General features: G+C 38.2%; 1 protein-coding gene across 2 annotated transcripts in view; it reads left to right on the top strand.

Moving 5' to 3' along the window:
* The window catches only part of LOC106874363 (uncharacterized), a 511839-nt gene that overhangs the window by 479081 nt on the left and 12825 nt on the right, over positions 1–19933 (top strand). For both annotated transcript variants that reach the window (XM_014922074.3, XM_052968736.2), the window contains exon 4: positions 18589–18786. In XM_014922074.3, coding sequence (XP_014777560.1) covers positions 18589–18786 — 198 coding nt within the window. The remainder of the gene's footprint in view (positions 1–18588; positions 18787–19933) is intronic.

Raw genomic sequence — 19933 nt, 5'->3', positions numbered from 1 at the left:
TTATTTCTCTTTCCTGTCTTTTTGCATTTAAATGTTCTAATAAAATAAAAAAGAATCTTTAGAGCTTATTTTAAAAAAATAACTACAAAATATCAGTGGTAAAAGTCACTACATTAGAGAGAATTTAGATTTTCTTCCACAAATAAAACACTAGATGAATAAATCCACAGAATAAAACGCTGAATCAAAACAAATATCCAAACAGGGTAGTAAACCAAGTTACTAATGAATATGGACAGAAATACCATGTAAGAAATAAATTCAACAATGCCCCTACTAAAAAATATACAGGTACAGAACAGACAAACAAATAATCAAAAATCTCAGAGAACGAAACACAAAACTTGTCACATCTAACTGTAAGCTGGCACTTCTAGTATATTGTAAAAATAATGAGATCAAAAGCCCTTTTATTAACATCACACTGCAGCATGTAAACCTGAGAACAAACTAAACATGACTCATGTAACTGAGAAATTTTACTGGAAAAATTGAAGTTGCAAACTTCACAATTCCAACTGTTAGACTGACCAGACATGTACAATACTTTCTCATAGGCTAACTATGCATTTAAAACATTAAAAAATTACCACACTCTGCTTTACATACCAGAAGACAAAACTTGATAGGAGAATATTAACAGAAAATACTTCAATAATTTATTGAATTCTCCACAGACTGAAAGCAATACCAATATTGCAACACAAAGCTACAGTTAACATACAGCATACTGTGCAAACACTTTCCAATACCCAAAGTCTTCCACAGTCTCCTGTAATGCATTATAAACCACAGCCCATTTAGGCAACAAGCATACAGATTGTGACTTGTCTGTCTGTGCAATCTATTCTCTGGTGGTACACGTCAGTAGTCACAGGTGATGGTCTCCCACTACATAGTTTGTCTTCAATACAGGTTTTTTTTATTTCTTTACTGCCCACCAGGGGCTAAACATAGAGGGGACAAACAAGGACAGACAAAGGGATTAAGTCGATTACATCGACCGCAGTGCGTAACTGGTACTTAATTTATCGACCCCGAAAGGATGAAAGGCAAAGTCGACCACAGCAGAATTTGAACTCAGAACGTAACAGCTGATGAAATACCGCCAAGCATTTCGACCAGCGTGCTTACGTTTCTGCCAGCTCGCCGTCTTCAATACAGGTTTCTATCAAGCAACTTCACCCACGAGGCTAGAGTTGAAGACACCAAAGGTGTCACACAGTAGGACTGAACCTAAAACCACATGGATTCAAAGTGAGATTCTTAGCAATACTGCCATGCTTGCACTTTATATATATTAAACACACACACAGATCAAATATGTATGCCAACTGGTTGAATGCTAGCCTTTTTGATTTCTCTCTTCATCAAATGTAGCTCTTATTTAAAGAAAAGTTCTCTGTTGAAGAGACTTAATTTTTTTTATATGCATATTTCTTCCTCCTTTTTTCTGTTTTTATGTAAAGATATGCTTCTAAAGCATAATGAAATTCCTATGTTTTTTTCTTGACTCTTTTATCTTTATCTACTGGCTACACCAATTTCCTTTTATCATCCTTTCTCTCTCCCATTCACTTCTTTGCTGTTCCTCATCTTTCACTTATTTTTCACTTTAAAGAAAACATTTTCATCTCCTGCCCTACCATACTCCACTCCTGTCTCTACTTTTTCCCCTTTTAACAGTTGTTCTTCTGTAACACATACATACATATAACATCCATTTAAATTTAATTTTGCGTGTGCATCTATATATGCAAATGATTTCATACAATTTGCACACACACACACACACACACACACACACACACACACACACACACACACATAAATAAAACTGATGGAATTAATGCTCTTGGCACTGTTTTATTAATTAAGCACATTTTATCACATTCATTATTATGCAAATTAGATGATCTCTGCATCATTTGATTAAATAAAAATGTTATCACCACATGCACTGTTATGCAAATCAGATGATCCTGTTCAGCAACATTTAAGTTTGTATACATAATAAATAGCTATAAGATACTATATAGTACTGTTATATTGGTTACTCCAGTACAACAGTCTCACATAGGTTTATTATGCATAAGCTTATCACAAAAAGCAGCAATTGCAATACCTCATCACACCACACAACACAGAACGAAGTAGTTAATTAGACATTATGAGACAAAGTATCTATACTGTATAAAATTCCCCACAAAAGTAAATAATGATTGAAGTCTTGCTTATAACATGGCACAATGTTAAATAACTGCATAGAAAACATATACTTGTCATGTAGTAAACACATGGCTGATGTTGTTAGAAATTTAATGGACAAACTTCAAATTCCTGTGATAATAACTACATGACATTTTTACACACTCACTAACAACACTTCACGTCTTAAGGATGTGAAGTGTTGTGTGTGTGTATGAATATATATGTATGTGTGTGTATGAATATATATGTATGTGTGTGTATATATATGAAGAGAGAAAAAGACATACACACACACACACATATATATATAGATATGTACATGTATATATCGACATGTACATGCATACACTTCAGACATGTGTACCCTTAACGTAGTTCTCAGGGAGATTTCATCATGATACAGAGTGTGACAAGACTTGCCTATTGAATTACAGGTGATACTCATTCTTTCCAGCTGAGTGAACAGGAGCAACAGGAAGTTAAGTGCCTTGCTCAAGAACACAATGCACTGTTGGGAATTGAACTCACGACCTTAAGATCATGAGCCAAATACCCAAACCATTAAGCCACATGCCTTCACTGTACATGCACACCCACACACATACACATACGTTATGTATCTTTGCATATCTATAATATTTTGCATGAATGCTTCTTGGAGCACATTTGTATACACGTGTTTACATGCACATATATCTTATATACTCGAGTGTGTGTATGTGTGCACATGTATGTGCCCCTCTAGCTACTTCCATATGTATTCTTTAACACGGTCACTCCTAACCACACACATACTCAACCAATATACACTTACACATACACCACACATCATTCAAAATGATTCTCTTTTCCCATTGTTTTATTTTCAGATTTAGCTAAATTGGAGCCAAATTTTTCTTGGCAATTTACTCCATTATATTTATTCCTGAAATGGTTTATTGTGCAAGTGCAGCTAGTGTGCAAGTGTTGGCACTCTGTCTGAGTGCATGTGCAGAATCTATTTTGTGCATCTCTATTTACCACCCCATCCCATCTGACCTATCCTTCCACCCACATGCTTACTTTCTCTTTCTCTAATTTTCAAACACTCCTGCTCTCTGCTCCTCTCTTTCTCTCTTTATTCTCTTTTTCTCACCTTGTCCCCCCATCCCTCTCTCTCTCTCTCTCTCTCTCTCTCTCTATCTATCTATCTATCTATCTATCTATCTCTGCCATCTGCATGTATAATTTTCATTTTATCCTTTATTTATCGTCCTTCACTTGGACTGTGCAAATAAAATCTGGAAAGCAAGCCAAAATTATTGGATAGAGGGGGGGAGCAGTGAAGAGGCCAATGATGATGAGGATGATGATCACCATCATCAGTGATCATCTTAGATGTTGTTGTTATTACCTCTGTTATCCACTTTATCATCATTTATTGCCATCCTCAGCATCATCCCCTATTATCATAGCTTTCAAAGCCAATGAGTGAACCTCTACATGGTCGTTTATAATGCTTGAAATAGCAACCAAATCTGTCTCATATTATACCCTAATGTGATCATTGGATAACATGGTCCTAGATTTTCTGCACGTAGGAAAATGACAAGATGGTCAAGGATGGAATGCCTTTGGTCATTCGTCTGTTCAATCAGAGTTAGCCAGCATAAAACTAAACAACAACAAAATGTTTGCTTTCATCATCCTTATCCTAATCCAGTGGCTTAGCAAAGGTTATCTGTTCATACAGATGAAAGACACCTTTGACTCTCCAACGATGACAAACCAGAAGAAGCTTTTGCTCCTCTTCACACCTACACCCAGGAACAACTGTCTCCACCCTACTTTGTTTCCTTATACAATACCTCTGTCCTGGTTATCATCTAGCCTAAAACACTTCCTGATTAGTTGTTGAGAACTCTGACAGATTTCACTTTGTTGCTAGTTTTCTTCGTTTTAAATGATCATCAATTACAACAATACTTCTAACCTGGTATGACCTGCAATTATCATATCTGCTGCCTTTTCCTTCCATCACTAACTTATGAAAGAAAAAAAAACAGTCTTCATGTTAATATTTCTTTTGATACAAACTCCTTATTCACCTACCAATGAAATGGAAAGGAAAAAATTCTGTTGTATGGCTAAGACATTCTCTTCATAATCATGTAGTTTGGGGTTTAGTCCCACTGTGTGTGGACCAAGTGAACCTGAGACCAATACTATCTACAATAGTCTTGTGTTGACCAATGTTTTGGGAGCAAAATTTGGAAGACAAAACTGTACAAAAGCCATCATGTGTGTGTTTTTGTGCATGCATCTCTATGTCCATGTCCCATAACTTAGCAACTCACCAAATAGAGGTTGATAAAATAAGTGATAGACTTAAAAATAAGGACTGGAGTCAATATAATAATCCACAACCCTGCACACAGAACTGGAATCAATTACTCAACTCATCTCATTTTACACTCTAACAACTTCACCCTTTTCCATATATATATATATATATATAAAGAGTGTGAAGGTGCATGGCTCAGTGGTTAAAACATCAGGCTCACAACCATGTGGTAGTGAGTCCAATTTCCAGACTGGGTTGTGTGTTGTGTTCTTGAGCAAGACACTTCATTTCACATTACGACATCACTAGTGCCAAGCTGTATCAGCCTTTGCCTTTCCTTTGGATAACATCAGTAGTGTAGAGAGGGGAGGCTGGTATGCATGGGTGACTGCTGGTCTTCCATAAACAATCTTGGCTAGAGGATAACTTTCTAGGTGGAATCCCATGGTCATTCATGACCGAAGGGAGTCTTTACCCTATATTTAAAGACAAGGATCAAATATTGGTTTCAACAGTTGGTACAAGGCCAGCAGTCTTGGGGAAAGGACTAAGTCAATTAAATCAACCACAGTGCTCAATTGGTGCTTATTTTATCAACCCTGAAGGGATGAAAAGCAAAGTCAACCATGACAGAATTTGAACTCTGAACATAAAGGCAGATGAAATATTGCTAAGCATTTCACCCAACATGCTAATGTTTCTGCCAAACACACACCTACCAAGCTTTCACCTTTGCCCCAAGTTTTGCCTAACCCATGTCAGTTTGGAAAAATGGATGTGCAACCAAAAAATCTATCTCAACACGTTTTGTCTAACCCATGTTAGTTTGGAAAAATGGATGTAAAAACCAAAAAAACCTACCACAACAAGTTTTGTCTAACCCATGCCAGTTTTGAAAAACAAATGTGAAACCAAATGAATGAAGAATTGTAAGGCTGTTTGTTTCCCCTTATTGCTTTTCTCTGTGTGGGAGGAAGGGTGCATAAATCTGACTGCTTGGAAGGAATGAAAGATGAATGACTAAATTTAATCTAAGATTTAATTTAGAAAAATCAAAATGAAACAAACAAAAATACAAATTGATAAAAAAACGTAACTTAACAACAAATACAAATAAACAAGAACACAGCCATTATTGAATCTGATAACAGATCAATGAAAAACTACAGAAAACATCAGAAATAAAAAGAGAAAACAAAAAGAAAAATCAAAAGAAATTGAAGAAACAGAAGAACACGATTACAATGTGACAAAGCTTCCAAGATGGAGATATAAACAATTACAAACAGATATTAAAAAATGAAAAAGAAACAGACATAAAAATTATAATGACAAGGGTTTAGGTTTCTAAAAGATATAAGCTATAAAAGAGGCAAAATATATAATATATATCATCATCATCATCATCATTTAATGACTGCTTTCCATGCTAGCATGGGTTGGATGGTTTGACTGAAAACTGATAAACTGGGGGTGGCTGCACCAGGTTCCAATCTGATTTGGCAAGATTTCTATGGCTGGATGCCCTTCCTAATGCCAACCACTATGAGAGTGTAGTGGGTGTTTTTTCATGACACTGGCATGAGTGCCAATGACTTGACACCGGCATCAGCTACAACTATTGCCTCACTTGGTTTGATAGATCTATACAAGCACAGTATATTGCCAAAGGTCTTGTTCATCTGTCACTGCCTTCATGAGGCCCACCACTTAAATGGTGCTCTTAACGTGCCACCAGCACGGGTGCCAGTCAAACGGCACTGGCATCAGCCATGTCTATGATTTCACTCGTTTCGGCAGAACTTCACAAGCACAACATATTGCCCAACAATTGAAGAGTGCTTTCAACAGGCCAGTTATGCAATGCTGGCATCAGCCACAACTACAATCTCATTTGGCTTGATGTCACTGCTTCCAAGAGGCCCAATGCTCAAATGGTGCCTTTTATGTGCCATCAGCATGGGTGCCAATCAGACGGCACTGGCATCAGCTACAACTATGATTTCACTTGGTTTAACAGGTTTACAAGCACAGTATATTGCTCAACAATTGAAGGGTGCTTTTAACAGGTCAGTTGCATGACACTGGCATCGGCCACAACTACTATCTCACTTGGCTTGAAGGGTCTTCTCAAGCACAGCATATCTCCAAAGATCTCAGTCACTTGTCATTGCCTCTGTGAGCCCCAATATTCGAAGATCGTGCTTCACTACCTCGTCCCATGTCTTCCTGGGTCTACCTCAACTACAGGTTCACTCCACTGTTTAGAGTGTGACACTTCTTCACACCGCTGTCCTCGTCCATACGAAATACATGACCATACCAGCGCAGTCATCTCTCTTGCACACCACATCTGATGCTTCTTATGTCCAACTTTTCTCTCAGGACGCTTACATTCTGTCATGCATGCACACTGACATTATACATCCAGTGGAGCATACTAGCTTCATTTCTTACAAGCTTACGCATGTCCTCAGTAATCACAGCCCATGTTTCACTGCCGTGTAGCATGGCTGTTAACACACAGGCATCATACAGTCTGCCATTCACTCTGAGCGAGATGCTTTGTTACCAGCAGAAGTAGAAGCTCTCTGAACTTTTCCCAGCCTATTTTACACCTTTTAATTGACTAAAGAATGATAAGTTATACTTTGGTCAATTATTAAGAAGCCTCTTTGCCAATCCAAGTGTATATCAAATAAGTATGTTATAATCCCCACAGAATGAATAGCAAAAATATTGAGAGAAAGATATTTTATACAAATAATTTTGAGAATCCTTTTAATCACTTGAAATTCATAAACAGGCATGTCTCACCTGTTTATTACTTTTAAGTGTTTTAACACCCGGCTTTGAGGGAACCATCCCCACCACAGTAAACTGCAGCTGGTGAACAAGCAAAACATACACATTGAGTATGTGCAGCCAATAATGTTTAGAACACTAGTGCTGCTTCTAATTCATAATTAAATTTAATACTATGTATACATTGTCATGGGATACCAGCAAATGGTTTTTAAACTATTTGCATATATAGTCATAGACTGGCGATTCAGTTTGATTCATGTATGTGATATTGATAAACCACAAAATTGGCAAAATATCAATATCCATCACTCCTAAATAGGATTGGGGGTGAGTTTTGTTGCCTGTCTATGATTTTCAAGTGTTTTAACACCCAGTGCTTTGAGGGAGTCAACCCCATTGCACTAAACTGTAGCATACTGGCAAACAAGCAAAACACTCACATTGAGTATGTGCAGTTGATAATACCTATTTATGCATGTGTGTGTGTATGCATCACTAAATCTGGCTACTGGTACTAACCTGTTTGCATCACTCCCTCGTATACACATACACACACACACACTAGCCATTTTTGGACTCCCCTACCTTCAAAACCCACTTTCTCTATTTCTTTCCGCTGCCAGTCGGTTATTTTTCAGCCATGTAATGATACATGTACTTTTCTCGGACTATTCTTTTCCTTCTCTCTGGACTTTTCCCTCTTTCCACTTTCAGATGAAGAGCCATGCTTGAAACATCACACCCTCTCCTTTTTTCCATCTTAAACTTTCTCTGAGCATCAGTGTAATACATTCACTGTGTACGTCCTCTTCACTTTCCTTGTTTTCCTGTTTCTATATCTTTCATATGCTTATATATATATATATAGAGGAGAACTCTGTCGGTTATGATGACGAGGGTCCCAGCTGATATGATCAAACGAAACAGCCTGCTCGTGAAATTAACGTGCAAGTGACTGAGCAATCCACAGACACGTGTACCCCTGAGGTAGTTCTCAGGGAGACTCAGCATGACACATAGCGTGACAAGGCCGGCCCTTTGAAATACAGGTACTACTCATTTTTGCCAGCTGAGTGGACTGGAGCAATGTGAAATAAAGTGTCTTGCTCAAGGGCACAACGTGTTGCCGGGAATCGAACTTACAACCTTACGATCATGAGCCGAATACCCTAACCACTAAGCCATGCGCCTTCACACACACACACACACACACACACACACACACACACACACACACACATATATATATATATGTAAGGGTAAAGAACCCCTTTGGTCATGAATGACCGTGGGATTGCACCTAGAAAGTTCCCCTCCATGGCACAAGTCCAGGCAAGGTTGTTTTATGGAAGACCAGCAGTCGTTCATGCATACCAGCCTCCCCTCTCCACACCAGTGATGTTATCCAAGGGAAAGGCAAAGGCTGATACAGCTTGGCACCAGTGATGTCACAACTCATTTCTACAACTGAGTAAAGTGGAGCAGCATGAAATAAAGTGTCTTGCTCAAGAACACAACACACAGCCCAGTCTGGGAATCAAATCCACTACCTCATGATTGTGAGCCCAACACTCTAACCACTGAGCCATATATACATATATTTGCAGCTGGTGCAAAGTCCCATCCAAACCTAGGGTGACATGGTGGTGGAACGACGCTGTAGACAAGGCCATTAGAGCAAAGAAACAGGCCTGGAAGAGTGGGGGTAGCAGGGAACTGTATCGAATAGCCAGAAGGGAAACTAAGAGACAGGTATAGCTACCCAAGGGAGAAGCAGAAAAGAAGTAGTTTGCCTATGTTCAATGACATGAGGACTAAAGAACTGAAGTGTTTTGGATTACAAGACAGTATCTGAGAGAAAATTGTGATGTCATAGGAGAGAAATGTGTCTACATGGATAATGGTGCACTTGCATTTAATGATTCTGCAAAGAAAGAGGCTTGGAAATGTCATTATGAAAGACTGCTGAACATGGAGAGTGAATGGGAGGAGGAGAATCTACCAAATGTTGACCCAAATGAGGGACTAGCTATGCAAATCTATAGTACCTTGCTAGATAAAGTGATTAAGGATATGAAGAGAGGGAAAGCCCCCAACCCTTCGAGAATCACTGCTGAGATGCTTAAAATATGGTCTAGTCACCTGTACTGTAAATCAGGTGGTTCACAAAGGAGTCATACCCAATGACTGGTGTAGCAGTACCTTAGTCAACTGCTACAAAGGTAAAGGTGATGCCTTAAATAGAAATAATTACAGAGGTATCAGATTGTTGGATCAGGTGATGAAAGTTACGAAGAGAGTCATAGCCCAACTGATTAAGGAGAGAGTCAGCCTAGATGAGATGCCATATTTCTGGTAAGGCAGCTGCAGGAGAAATACCTAGCCAGAGATAAACCTCTGTACTTGGCTTTTGTTGACTTGGAAAAAGCCTTTGTACAAGGACACTACCAGTAAGGTGAAGGTTGGCAACAAGTACAGCAAAGAATTCAGGATACAAGTAGGGGTTCACCAAGGATCAGTGCTCAGACCCCCACCCCACCCCCACCCCCTTCTTGTTCATCATAGTCTTCCAGGCAATAACAGTAGAATTTGAGACAGGCTACCTCTGGGAACTCCTCTATGCTGATGACCTTGTTCTTATTGCTGAATCAGTACCAGAACTAGAGAAGAAGTTCCAGATATGGAAGCAAGGTCTAGAATTGAAGGGCCTTAGAGTTAACCTACCAAAAACCAAAGTCTTAGTAAGTAGGAAAGCAAACAAATCACAAATCCCTTCCAGTAGATGGCCCTGCTCAATCTGTAGAAAAGGTGTAGCTATAAACTCCATAAAATGTATCCGGTGTAAGCTTTAGACACACAAAAGGTGCAGTAATATCAGAGGAAAGTTAACAGTGAAAATAGCTTTTGTATGTAGAAGGTACATGGGTACAATAAACACTGAAAATGTATAGAAAATAGACTCCAACTGCTAGTGAAGTAAGCTAGAGGTAATAGATAGCTTCTGTTATCTAGGTGACCAAGTTAGTAGTGGACGTGAATGCTCCAAGACCGTAGCTGTGAGAATAAGAATAGGCTGGGCAAAGTTCAGAGAGCTCCTGCTTCTTCTGGCAATAAAGGGCCTATCTCTTAGAGTGAAAGGCAGATTGTATGATTTCTGTGTGCAAACAGCTATGTTACATGGCAGTGAAACATGGGCTATGACAGCTGAAGACATGTGTAGACTTGAAAGAAATGAAGCCAGTATGCTTCGCTGGATTTGCAATGTCGGTAAGCATGTTTGACTGAGTGTAAGCATCTTGAGAGAAAAGTTAGACATAAGAGGCATTAGATGCGGTGTGCAAGGGAGACGACTGCACTGGTATTGTCATTTGATGTTTATGGACAAGGACAGCTTTGTAAAGAAGTGCCGATCTCTAACTGTGGAGAGAACCTGTGGTAGAGGTAGACTCAGGAAGACATGGGACAATGTACTGAAGAATGATCTTTGAACTTTGGGCCTCACAGAGACAATAACTAGTGACCAAGACCTTTGGCAATATGCTGTGCTTGAGAAGACCTGTCAAGCCAAGTGAAATCATAGTTGTGGTCAATGCTGCTGTTACATATAACTGGCACGTAAAAAGCACCTTTCAAGTTTTGGGCCTCACGGAGGCAATGACCAAGACCTTTGGCATTATGTCGTGCTTGAGAAGACCCATCAAGCTGATCAAAATCACAGTCATGGCAAATACTGGTGTCACACAAATGGCAACTATGCTGGTGGCATGTAAAAGCACCCATTACACTCTCGGAGTGGTTCGTGTTAGGAATGGCTTTCATCAGCTGTAGAAACCATGTCAAATCAGACTGGAGTCTGGTGCAACCTTCCAGCTTGCCAGCCCCGTTTAAACCATCTAGCCCACGCCAGCATGGAGAACGGACATTAAATGATGATGATATATGGAATATATGATTCAGATGTACAAAAAACAAAAGACAGGCAGGTGAAGGAACAACAAACAAAATGTATTGGTTTTATTGTATGTATTGGACATTCAGGAAAAATGTAAATATATATATATATAGAGAGAGAGAGAGTTGATATATGTTAAGTTTTCCACAAGGAGGTGAAAATCTCTAAATATTTCTAGTTAAGACAGAGCCCTATATTTAGATAAAATATTTGGAGTTCTTCCGGTGTCTGAGGTTTTGAAATTCTCTTCTCATTCTTTAATTATCTCTTTTTCTTCTCTCTATTTTTTTCCTACTCATTTTATTGATTTCTACCAACTCAGAACATCCACTCTTAGTTAATCTTACTGAATTCTTGTCGTTCTTGTTGTTGTTCCTCTTAAGACGGGTCCTGGTTGAACACACATGATCAGTCATGTTCAGGCTGTGACCATCTGACTTATTTTGTTTTTGCTTCCTCAGACAGTGGAATTACCACATTATCTTCTTTTCTGTTGTTACTCCTTTTAACCAAATTAATGTCAACCTTCCCAGTACTGCTTCTATTAAAGATCTCAAACCTTGCCAATTTGTTCATTGAAGATAGTAAATTGAGTAGAATCACGAGATCATCAGAGAGAATGCTAAACAGGTGCAGGAGTGGCTGTGTGGTAAGTAGCTTGCTTACCAACCACATGGTTCCGGGTTCATTCCCACTGTGTGGCACCTTGGGCAAGTATCTTCTACTATAGCCTCGGGCTGACTAAAGCCTTGTGAGTGGATTTGGTAGACGGAAACTGAAAGAAGCCTGTCGTATATATGTATATATATATGTATGTGTGTGTGTATGTTTGTGTGTCTGTGTTTGTCCCCCCAACATCGCTTGACAACCAATGGTGGTGTGTTTACATCCCTGTAACTTAGCGGTTCGGCAAAAAGAGACAGATAGAATAAGTACTAGGCTTCCAAAGAATAAGTCCTGGGGTCGATTTGCTCGACTAAAGGCGGTGCTCCAGCATGGCCACAGTCAAATGACTAAAACAAGTAAAAGAGTATTCATTCTGGCTCTCTACACCCTGGTTTCAAATCCCACTGAAGTCAACTTTGCCTTTCATTCTTTTGGGGTCATTAAGTAAAGTAGTAATTCAGTACTGAAGTCTTCTAGTCTTTTCTTTCCTTTTTTCTCCTCACCCACTCTCTTTTTTCTCCCCCCTCTCTCTCAAAGACATTGGCTGTGGTCAGGTCTGAAGAGAGATGTGCTTTGCCAAGTTTAAATACTTAAAACACACTGTATGTTACGACAATACCTCTGTGACTATCAGGAGTTGAAGAGGCAAGGCAAGAAGCTATTATACAACAGATAGTATTAGATTTCAATCAATAAAACATTTGTCTTTTATTATTAAGTTAAAAGTTAATTGTTTCACGAAGCCTCTCATTATCCTTGATTATTTTGAAAATTAAAACACAAAGGCAACATATACTTGTTAAAAATGTAATCATAAAAGTGTTGAGACAGTTGACTTTGATTTGAGGGAGATTTGGCTGCTATTACTCACAGACTGAGTGAGAACATAGATTATATTTTATATAAATCAGTAGCAGAAGTGTTTAACATCCATTCACCATGTTTACATGGGTTAGACAGCTTGACAGGGGCTGCACCAGGTTCCATAGTTTGCTTTGGCTCGATTTCTTCAGCCTGATGCCCTTCCTAATGCCAACCACTTTATAAAGTGTACATGAGTGCTTTTTATGTGGCATAAGCTGAAGCTAAATTGTGAAGGAGATAAGATATATTTTTTATGGGTTCGGTTTTTATAATTTTGATCTTTGGTTTGGTAGGAGTGAAATAAGAAAGCAGGAAACCATATTTGTTTGATTTTGAAAGCAGAGACAACTAAGTTCTTGTTTAGCTCCCATCAGTTAGCCCTGATCCAGCAGATCTATCATTGAAGGTGTTCCAACTGTGAAAACAATCCTCTCCTTTTTTTTTTTTTAGTAGGGCTATTCTATCCAGTGTGGAGGCGCAATGGCCCAGTGGTTAGGGCAGCAGACTCGCGGTCATAGGATCGCAGTTTCAATTCCTAGTCTGGGTGTTGTGAGTGTTTATTGAGTGAAAACACCTAAAGTTCCACAAGGCTCTGGCAGGGGATGGTGGCGAACCCTGCTGTACTCTTCCACCACAACTTTCTCTAACTTTTACTTCTTGTTTCTGTTGTGCCTGTATTTCAAAGGGTCAGCCTTGTCACACTGTGTCACGCTGAATATCCCCGAGAACTACGTTAAGGGTACACGTGTCTGTGGAGTGCTCAGCCACTTGCACGTTAATTTCACGAGCAGGCTGTTCCGTTGATCGGATCAACTGGAATCCTCGATGTCGTAAGCGACGGAGTGCCAACAACAACAATTCTATCCAGTGTGTTTCTCTACTTTTTTAAGATGGAGAACTGTGATTTGAGGAAGATATGATTGTTATTTCTAGCAGGTTCACCTAGAGTCTCCCGCATTGACTCACATATGCTCATGATGAGTATGGTTAAGTAGTGATAGTGATACTGGAAGCAATAGTACTGATGATAATAATGGTGATGACAGTCATGGTGGGGGTGGAATGGTGTTGGCAAGCAATAGTGGCAGCAATAGTAGTGAACTGATGATCGGCACACCAACAGCTTCATTAAACATAATCGCTTTCATTATAATGGAGTTGACTGGGACTCAGAGAATCATCGAGGCAATTATGATGATGTTAATGGTGGTTGTGATGCTGGTGCTGATGCTGGTGTATTGTACCAAGTGCCACTTTCTGCTGTTTGATAGCATTTCACTCCTGCTGCAACCCAAGTTAATGGGTTAAAAAAGAAATTCTGCTTTTAACCAAATCACCCAAACCCATTGCTATCATCACCACCAAAAACAGTAAGAAACGTGTGTGTGTGTGTGTGTGTGTGTGTGTGTGTGTGTGTGCACGTGCGTGACTGGAGCATGTTAATGCTATTGATTTAAGAATCATAATATTGTAATACTGCAAAAGAAAAAGTTAAAATACATGTGTCTGAGTGGTTAAGTTCATATTTTGCAAACCATGGTTTCAGGTTCAGTCCCACCACATGGGACCTTGGGCAAGTGTCTTCTACTGTAGCCCCAGGTTACCCAATATCTTGCAACTGGATTTAGTAGACAGAAACTGTGGAAGCCCATTGTGTATATATATATATATATATATATATATATTTCGTTTTGGGATTTGGTTTGCAAGATTCTTTATGTGAGTTTGTGTGTTGAAGCATATTTTGTTGTGTCTGGGGAAAGTCATTCTCTTTTAGTGCCTTATTATTTAACACACTCACCAGTTCAGTTTCCACTCATTTGCTTATTTATTTTTCTAAAATTTTTGTTGCATCTTGCAACCTTTTCAATAGTCGTTGACTCTGTCCATTATCTGAGCTGCGTTCTTTTTGTTTGTTTGTGCGCATGTGAGTGGGTCAGTGTGTGTGCGCATACACATGTATGTATGTATGTATGTATGTATGTATGTATGTATGTATATATACATGTAAGTGTGTGTGCGTATGTATTTATGTATGCATGTACGTTTGTATGTATGTATGTATTCTGCATGTTTGTCTGTGTGTGTGTGTACTTCTGTCTCTTTGTGTGTGCATGTCTGAGTGTGTGTATAGGCTTTTATGACCATGTACTGTGTCTGTATGTATGGATGTGTGTCTCTAGTTGTGTGGATATGTGTCTCCATATGTGTCCTTGTGTGAAGTCAAGTGTGTGTATATGGTCATGTGTTTCAGTCTTCATTTGCATATGTGTATGTGTGCTTGTCTATTCATATTACCTATGTACCTGTCTGTCTGTATGTCTATCTGTTTGCATTCATATCCATTTGCCTCCATACATGTACATATACATATATATATATACACACACATACATCTACATAACAGACCACTAACTATTTTACATGTATATAAATATAAACTCTTAGTATGAGAGTATGATTACCTACTATGTATATTTCCTATTTAGTACTGTTTCATTTATGAGGACATATTCCTGTATTTGTCTGAGGGTTGGGTCCTTTGGGTGCTTGGATAAAATTTATTGTGTCTGTATATATATATATGTATACATAAATGTATATGCACATGTATGTAGGCAAATGGATATGAATGTAAACAGATAGACATACAGACAGACAGGTACATAGGTAATAAGAATTGACAAGCACACATACATACACACATATGCAAATGAAGGCTGAAACACATGACCATATACACATACTTCACTTCACGCAAGGACACATATGGAGACACACATCCACACAAATGGATATATACATCCATACATACAAAAACACAGTATATAGTCACAAAAACACACACACATACACACACGCACGCGTAAACACACACAAACACAAGCATATGAATATGCAGAATACATACATACAAATGTACACACACTTACATGCATACATACATACATGTGTATGTGCACACACATGCACACAAACAAACAAAAAGAACGCAGCTCGGATAACGGACAGTCAACGACCATTGAAAAGGTTGCAAGATGCAATGAAAAGTTTAGGAAAAATAAATAAATGAGTGGAAACTTTACTGGTGAGTGTGTTAAATAATAAGGCACTAAAAGAGAATAACTCTCCCCAAACACAACAATTAACGATTACATCACCTTTTTTTTGTGTGTGTGTGTGAGTGTGTACACATATATATTCCCCTCCCCTTACCGAAAGCTGAACAGTTATCTCCCTTGCCCACAACAACAACAACAATAATAACGATAACCAATTACCTCCCCTTATTCTTCTACTTTTGAAGCCATTCACTCATAAATATCATCACACAACACGGACAAAATTTCTTCTCAAGAAAATACATATTCATATAAGTAAACCATAATATCATGAATAGCGAAAGTGAAACCGGTCAATTTATTCAAAATTATATTAAAACTATGTAAAGTGTGTGTATTTTCCTTTTTTTAAATTTCTTATATATATTACAACTTACCACGTGGGGATAATCGAAATTCCTCTTTCTCTGTTACTACTAGATATATATATATATATATATATATATATATATATAGAGAGAGAGAGAGAGAGAGAGAGAGTGTGTGTGTGTGTGTGTGTGTGTGTGTGTGTGTGTGTGTGTGAGTGAGTGAGAGAGATGTATATGGTACTCCAGCATGGCCACAGTTTTGGGGCTGAAGTACATAAAATAATGTGTATGTATATGATGCCCCTGCATGGCCAAGACCTTTGTACTGAAGTGCATAAAAGGATGTGTCAGGCTGAGTACAAAGTAAGCAATGTTTTGAAACATGACATTCATCACAATATATTTTAATAATACAGGAATTTTATTCATCAAAGTAAGTGTCATTACAATCAACACATTTTTGCCAACGAGTTGCAAGTTTGTACCATAAAAATTTGGAGTTCTGGAGCATAGACTAGTAGGTATTGCAACTTGTTTCAGTCATCATAGGACTGAGCTCCACTTAATTCTTACTTCACCTCAACATGCCCACACTTCATTTCAGCGAGGAACTCAACTCAACTACTATTCAAACACAAGAGTTGAAGTTAGGTTGCATGTTTCAGCAGAGGAAGCTTGTCAACATCAGATGAAACAGAACAGTTGGGCACCAAGAGCAAACTGGCTGCTACATTTGATCAACTAATCAATCCTGAATAGTGACATGGACCAACTGAGCAGCTGAGTTGATGTAATTATAGATTGACACTATAGAATAGTAATTCAGTAGGTTACACTACAAAATTTATGTGTGACACATTAGCTTTTAATGTAATTCCTCCTGGGGAAGTTATCAGCAATAAATTGGTATTCTAATTAGAAAGAGATCTGTTTCTCATCTGCTCTTAGCAAAATGGTAAGAGGCTACCTTAGAGTTTTGCTTGTTTTTTTGTTTTTTTTTCCTTTGTTATTCATATTCATGCCACTGCCAAGTGTCACATGGCAGTTCAATCCTAGCCTATACAGGTCTCCTACCTAACCCCAGAGATGCTACCAAAACTCAAACCATCCTGAAGGATAAACAACACCTAATTAATTCCAATAGACTTATTGAAATTGAAGGATGCTGGTTGAATATAAACCCAGTTGGCAGATTCATTTTATGTTATCTCAATGCATGGAAACATCATCCCTAGATTTAACTGACCTCATGGTTCAAAGTTAAGCCATTGCTATTACAAGCACATCGCCCAACTTTGCTAGTTTCTAAGATTGCTTGTAGAACATGTAGTTGCTAGCTTTCCTGCCAGTTTCCTAGTAATTGAGCAAGGAATTGCCAGAATGGATTGATAATCATCTATCATACACAGTTGTCTATATTTCAGCACTGTCCATTGGCCTTGGAATGGCTGATCACATTCATTTTAGTTAGACATGTTCCAAACCTAACTCTAACCATGAGCACATGCTTTCTTACCATACCAGTCACAACTATGTAGAAAGATAACCAAGAGATAAGCACCAGCCCAATGGACTACAGAAGTACTTGTAGAGTATACAGTTATAAGAAGAAACAGGTCTATAAACTGTCAGTGACAATACCCATGTATTGTTGCAATGATGATGGTTAGTTTTAGACCCTATTAGATTGTTGGGTATCTATGAAAGACCCACTTTTTGCATGTGATAATATAAGAAATGGACTCTGCCAAGATATCCTATTAATTGCTTGAAGCTTGTGGAAGGAATTGAACCCAAAACTGCAAAATAAGAAAATGCTGATGAATTATATGTTTCTCAACCTGCCGGAAAAAGCAGTCAAATCTTCCTCAAATCACACATTTCTGTGAAGGTAGGGAAATACTTGTCCTATTAACCCTTAAGAGATAATTGGGTTCATATGTAGAAAGTTTCATTTTGATAGAAGGTTGCCATGGTCAAGTAAGTGGTATTACAAATATATGGGATACTTGAAAAGGAAATGAAGTCAACAAGGAGCCAAATTTAACATGTTGCTTACAAATTGTACAAATAGCTTACAAGGACTCTTAAAGTATCTGTGTTTGTGCAGAGGTAATATATTTTTATAATAAAAACACAAAAGGTTTCGATACAAATTGCTTTGGGTATATGAGAATATGAAATAAGCTTTGAAATGATAAACTCTATCAGTCTCTTGTCTCTCTTTTTCTCTCTGCATTTTCCTTTTCATTTACTCTATCGCCTCTTCTATGTCTCTCCTTTATTCTATTCATTTCAAGGTTTTATTATTTTTGTACCGTTCTTTTATTGCAGGTACCATCCAGCATCGTTTGAAGAGGAATACCACAGACAATAACCAAGTGATTCTAAGAATCGCTCAACCTCCTCACAGACAGATAAAATGCATCTATCCAGAAGTTCCCTGTGCAGATAGCAGGCGCTGTTATCACAGCATATATGAACGCTGCAATGGCGAAGAAGACTGCTATGATGGGTCCGATGAGTTTGGTTGTAAGTTCATTTGTTTTATTTACAGATTCTAGTTCAAGTGATTTATTCTCAATCCCTACAGACATATAAATAAATTGAGAAAGTATATGTGGTTCTAAGTGTAGTTCTAGTTTCCTTTATGGCTCATATATAGAATATAAAATATTCAAGAGTTAGGCTATGCATGAAACTCAAGCCACTGCAGTAACATAGGAAGTGTTTTCAACTTAAATATAAAATGAGACTCACACACACATATCAACAGTGTGTATTGATCTACTTATATGCAGATCATCTTTCTTCTATATTGCCAGTCATCACTCCCTCTCCCCACAGGATATCCTTATGGCAATAATACCCCAAAAATCACTAGGCCCAAAATCTCAATATGAAATCATTGATATTTAGGTCCCAATGACTTGGTACCTGGGATTTGGATGGGTGTGTCCATCAATATCTTGCAAACTCTGTATTCTCTCTAGAAAAACATATTTATAGAAAAATAAATTGTTAAAATATCATAAATGTAGCAGTTAAGAAAAAATGTGGAATATTCATTGAAATTTCAATTTATGCATGATTGTGTGTGTGTGTGTGTTTATATATAGGCATCATCATCATCATCATCATCATCGTTTAACGTCCGCTTTCCATGCTAGCATGGGTTGGACAATTTGACTGAGGACTGGTGCAACTGGATGGCTACACCAGGCTCCAATCTAATTTGGCAGAGTTTCTGTATACATATATATGCATGTGTGTGTTTGTGTATAAGCACACACACACACACACATATAATGTATAGATGGATATAAACAATAATGATGAATAAAACCACACAAAATAAATTCTTGATTCTATTAAAATGTTTTCCTTTTGAATGAAAAATACCTTGTGGAAATTATACAGGAGTGGCTGTGTAGTAAGTAGCTTGCTTACAAACCACATGGTTCCGGGTTCATTCCCACTGTGTGGCACCTTGGGCAAGTGTCTTCTACTATAGCCTTGGGCTGACTAAAGCCTTGTGAGTGGATTTGGTAGACGGAAACTGAAAGAAGCCTGTCATATATATGTATATATATATATGTTTGTGTGTATGTGTGTCTGTGTTTGTTCCCCCAACATCACTTGACAACCGATGGTGGTGTGTTTACATCCCCGTAACATA

The sequence above is a fragment of the Octopus bimaculoides genome, chromosome 1, assembly GCF_046866305.1.
Source record: "Octopus bimaculoides isolate indiv1 chromosome 1, ASM4686630v1, whole genome shotgun sequence".
In the NCBI taxonomy this organism is placed as follows: Eukaryota; Metazoa; Mollusca; class Cephalopoda; order Octopoda; family Octopodidae; genus Octopus; species Octopus bimaculoides.
Note: the sequence above shows the minus strand (reverse complement) of the source record. Positions and strands in the feature narration are given on the sequence as shown.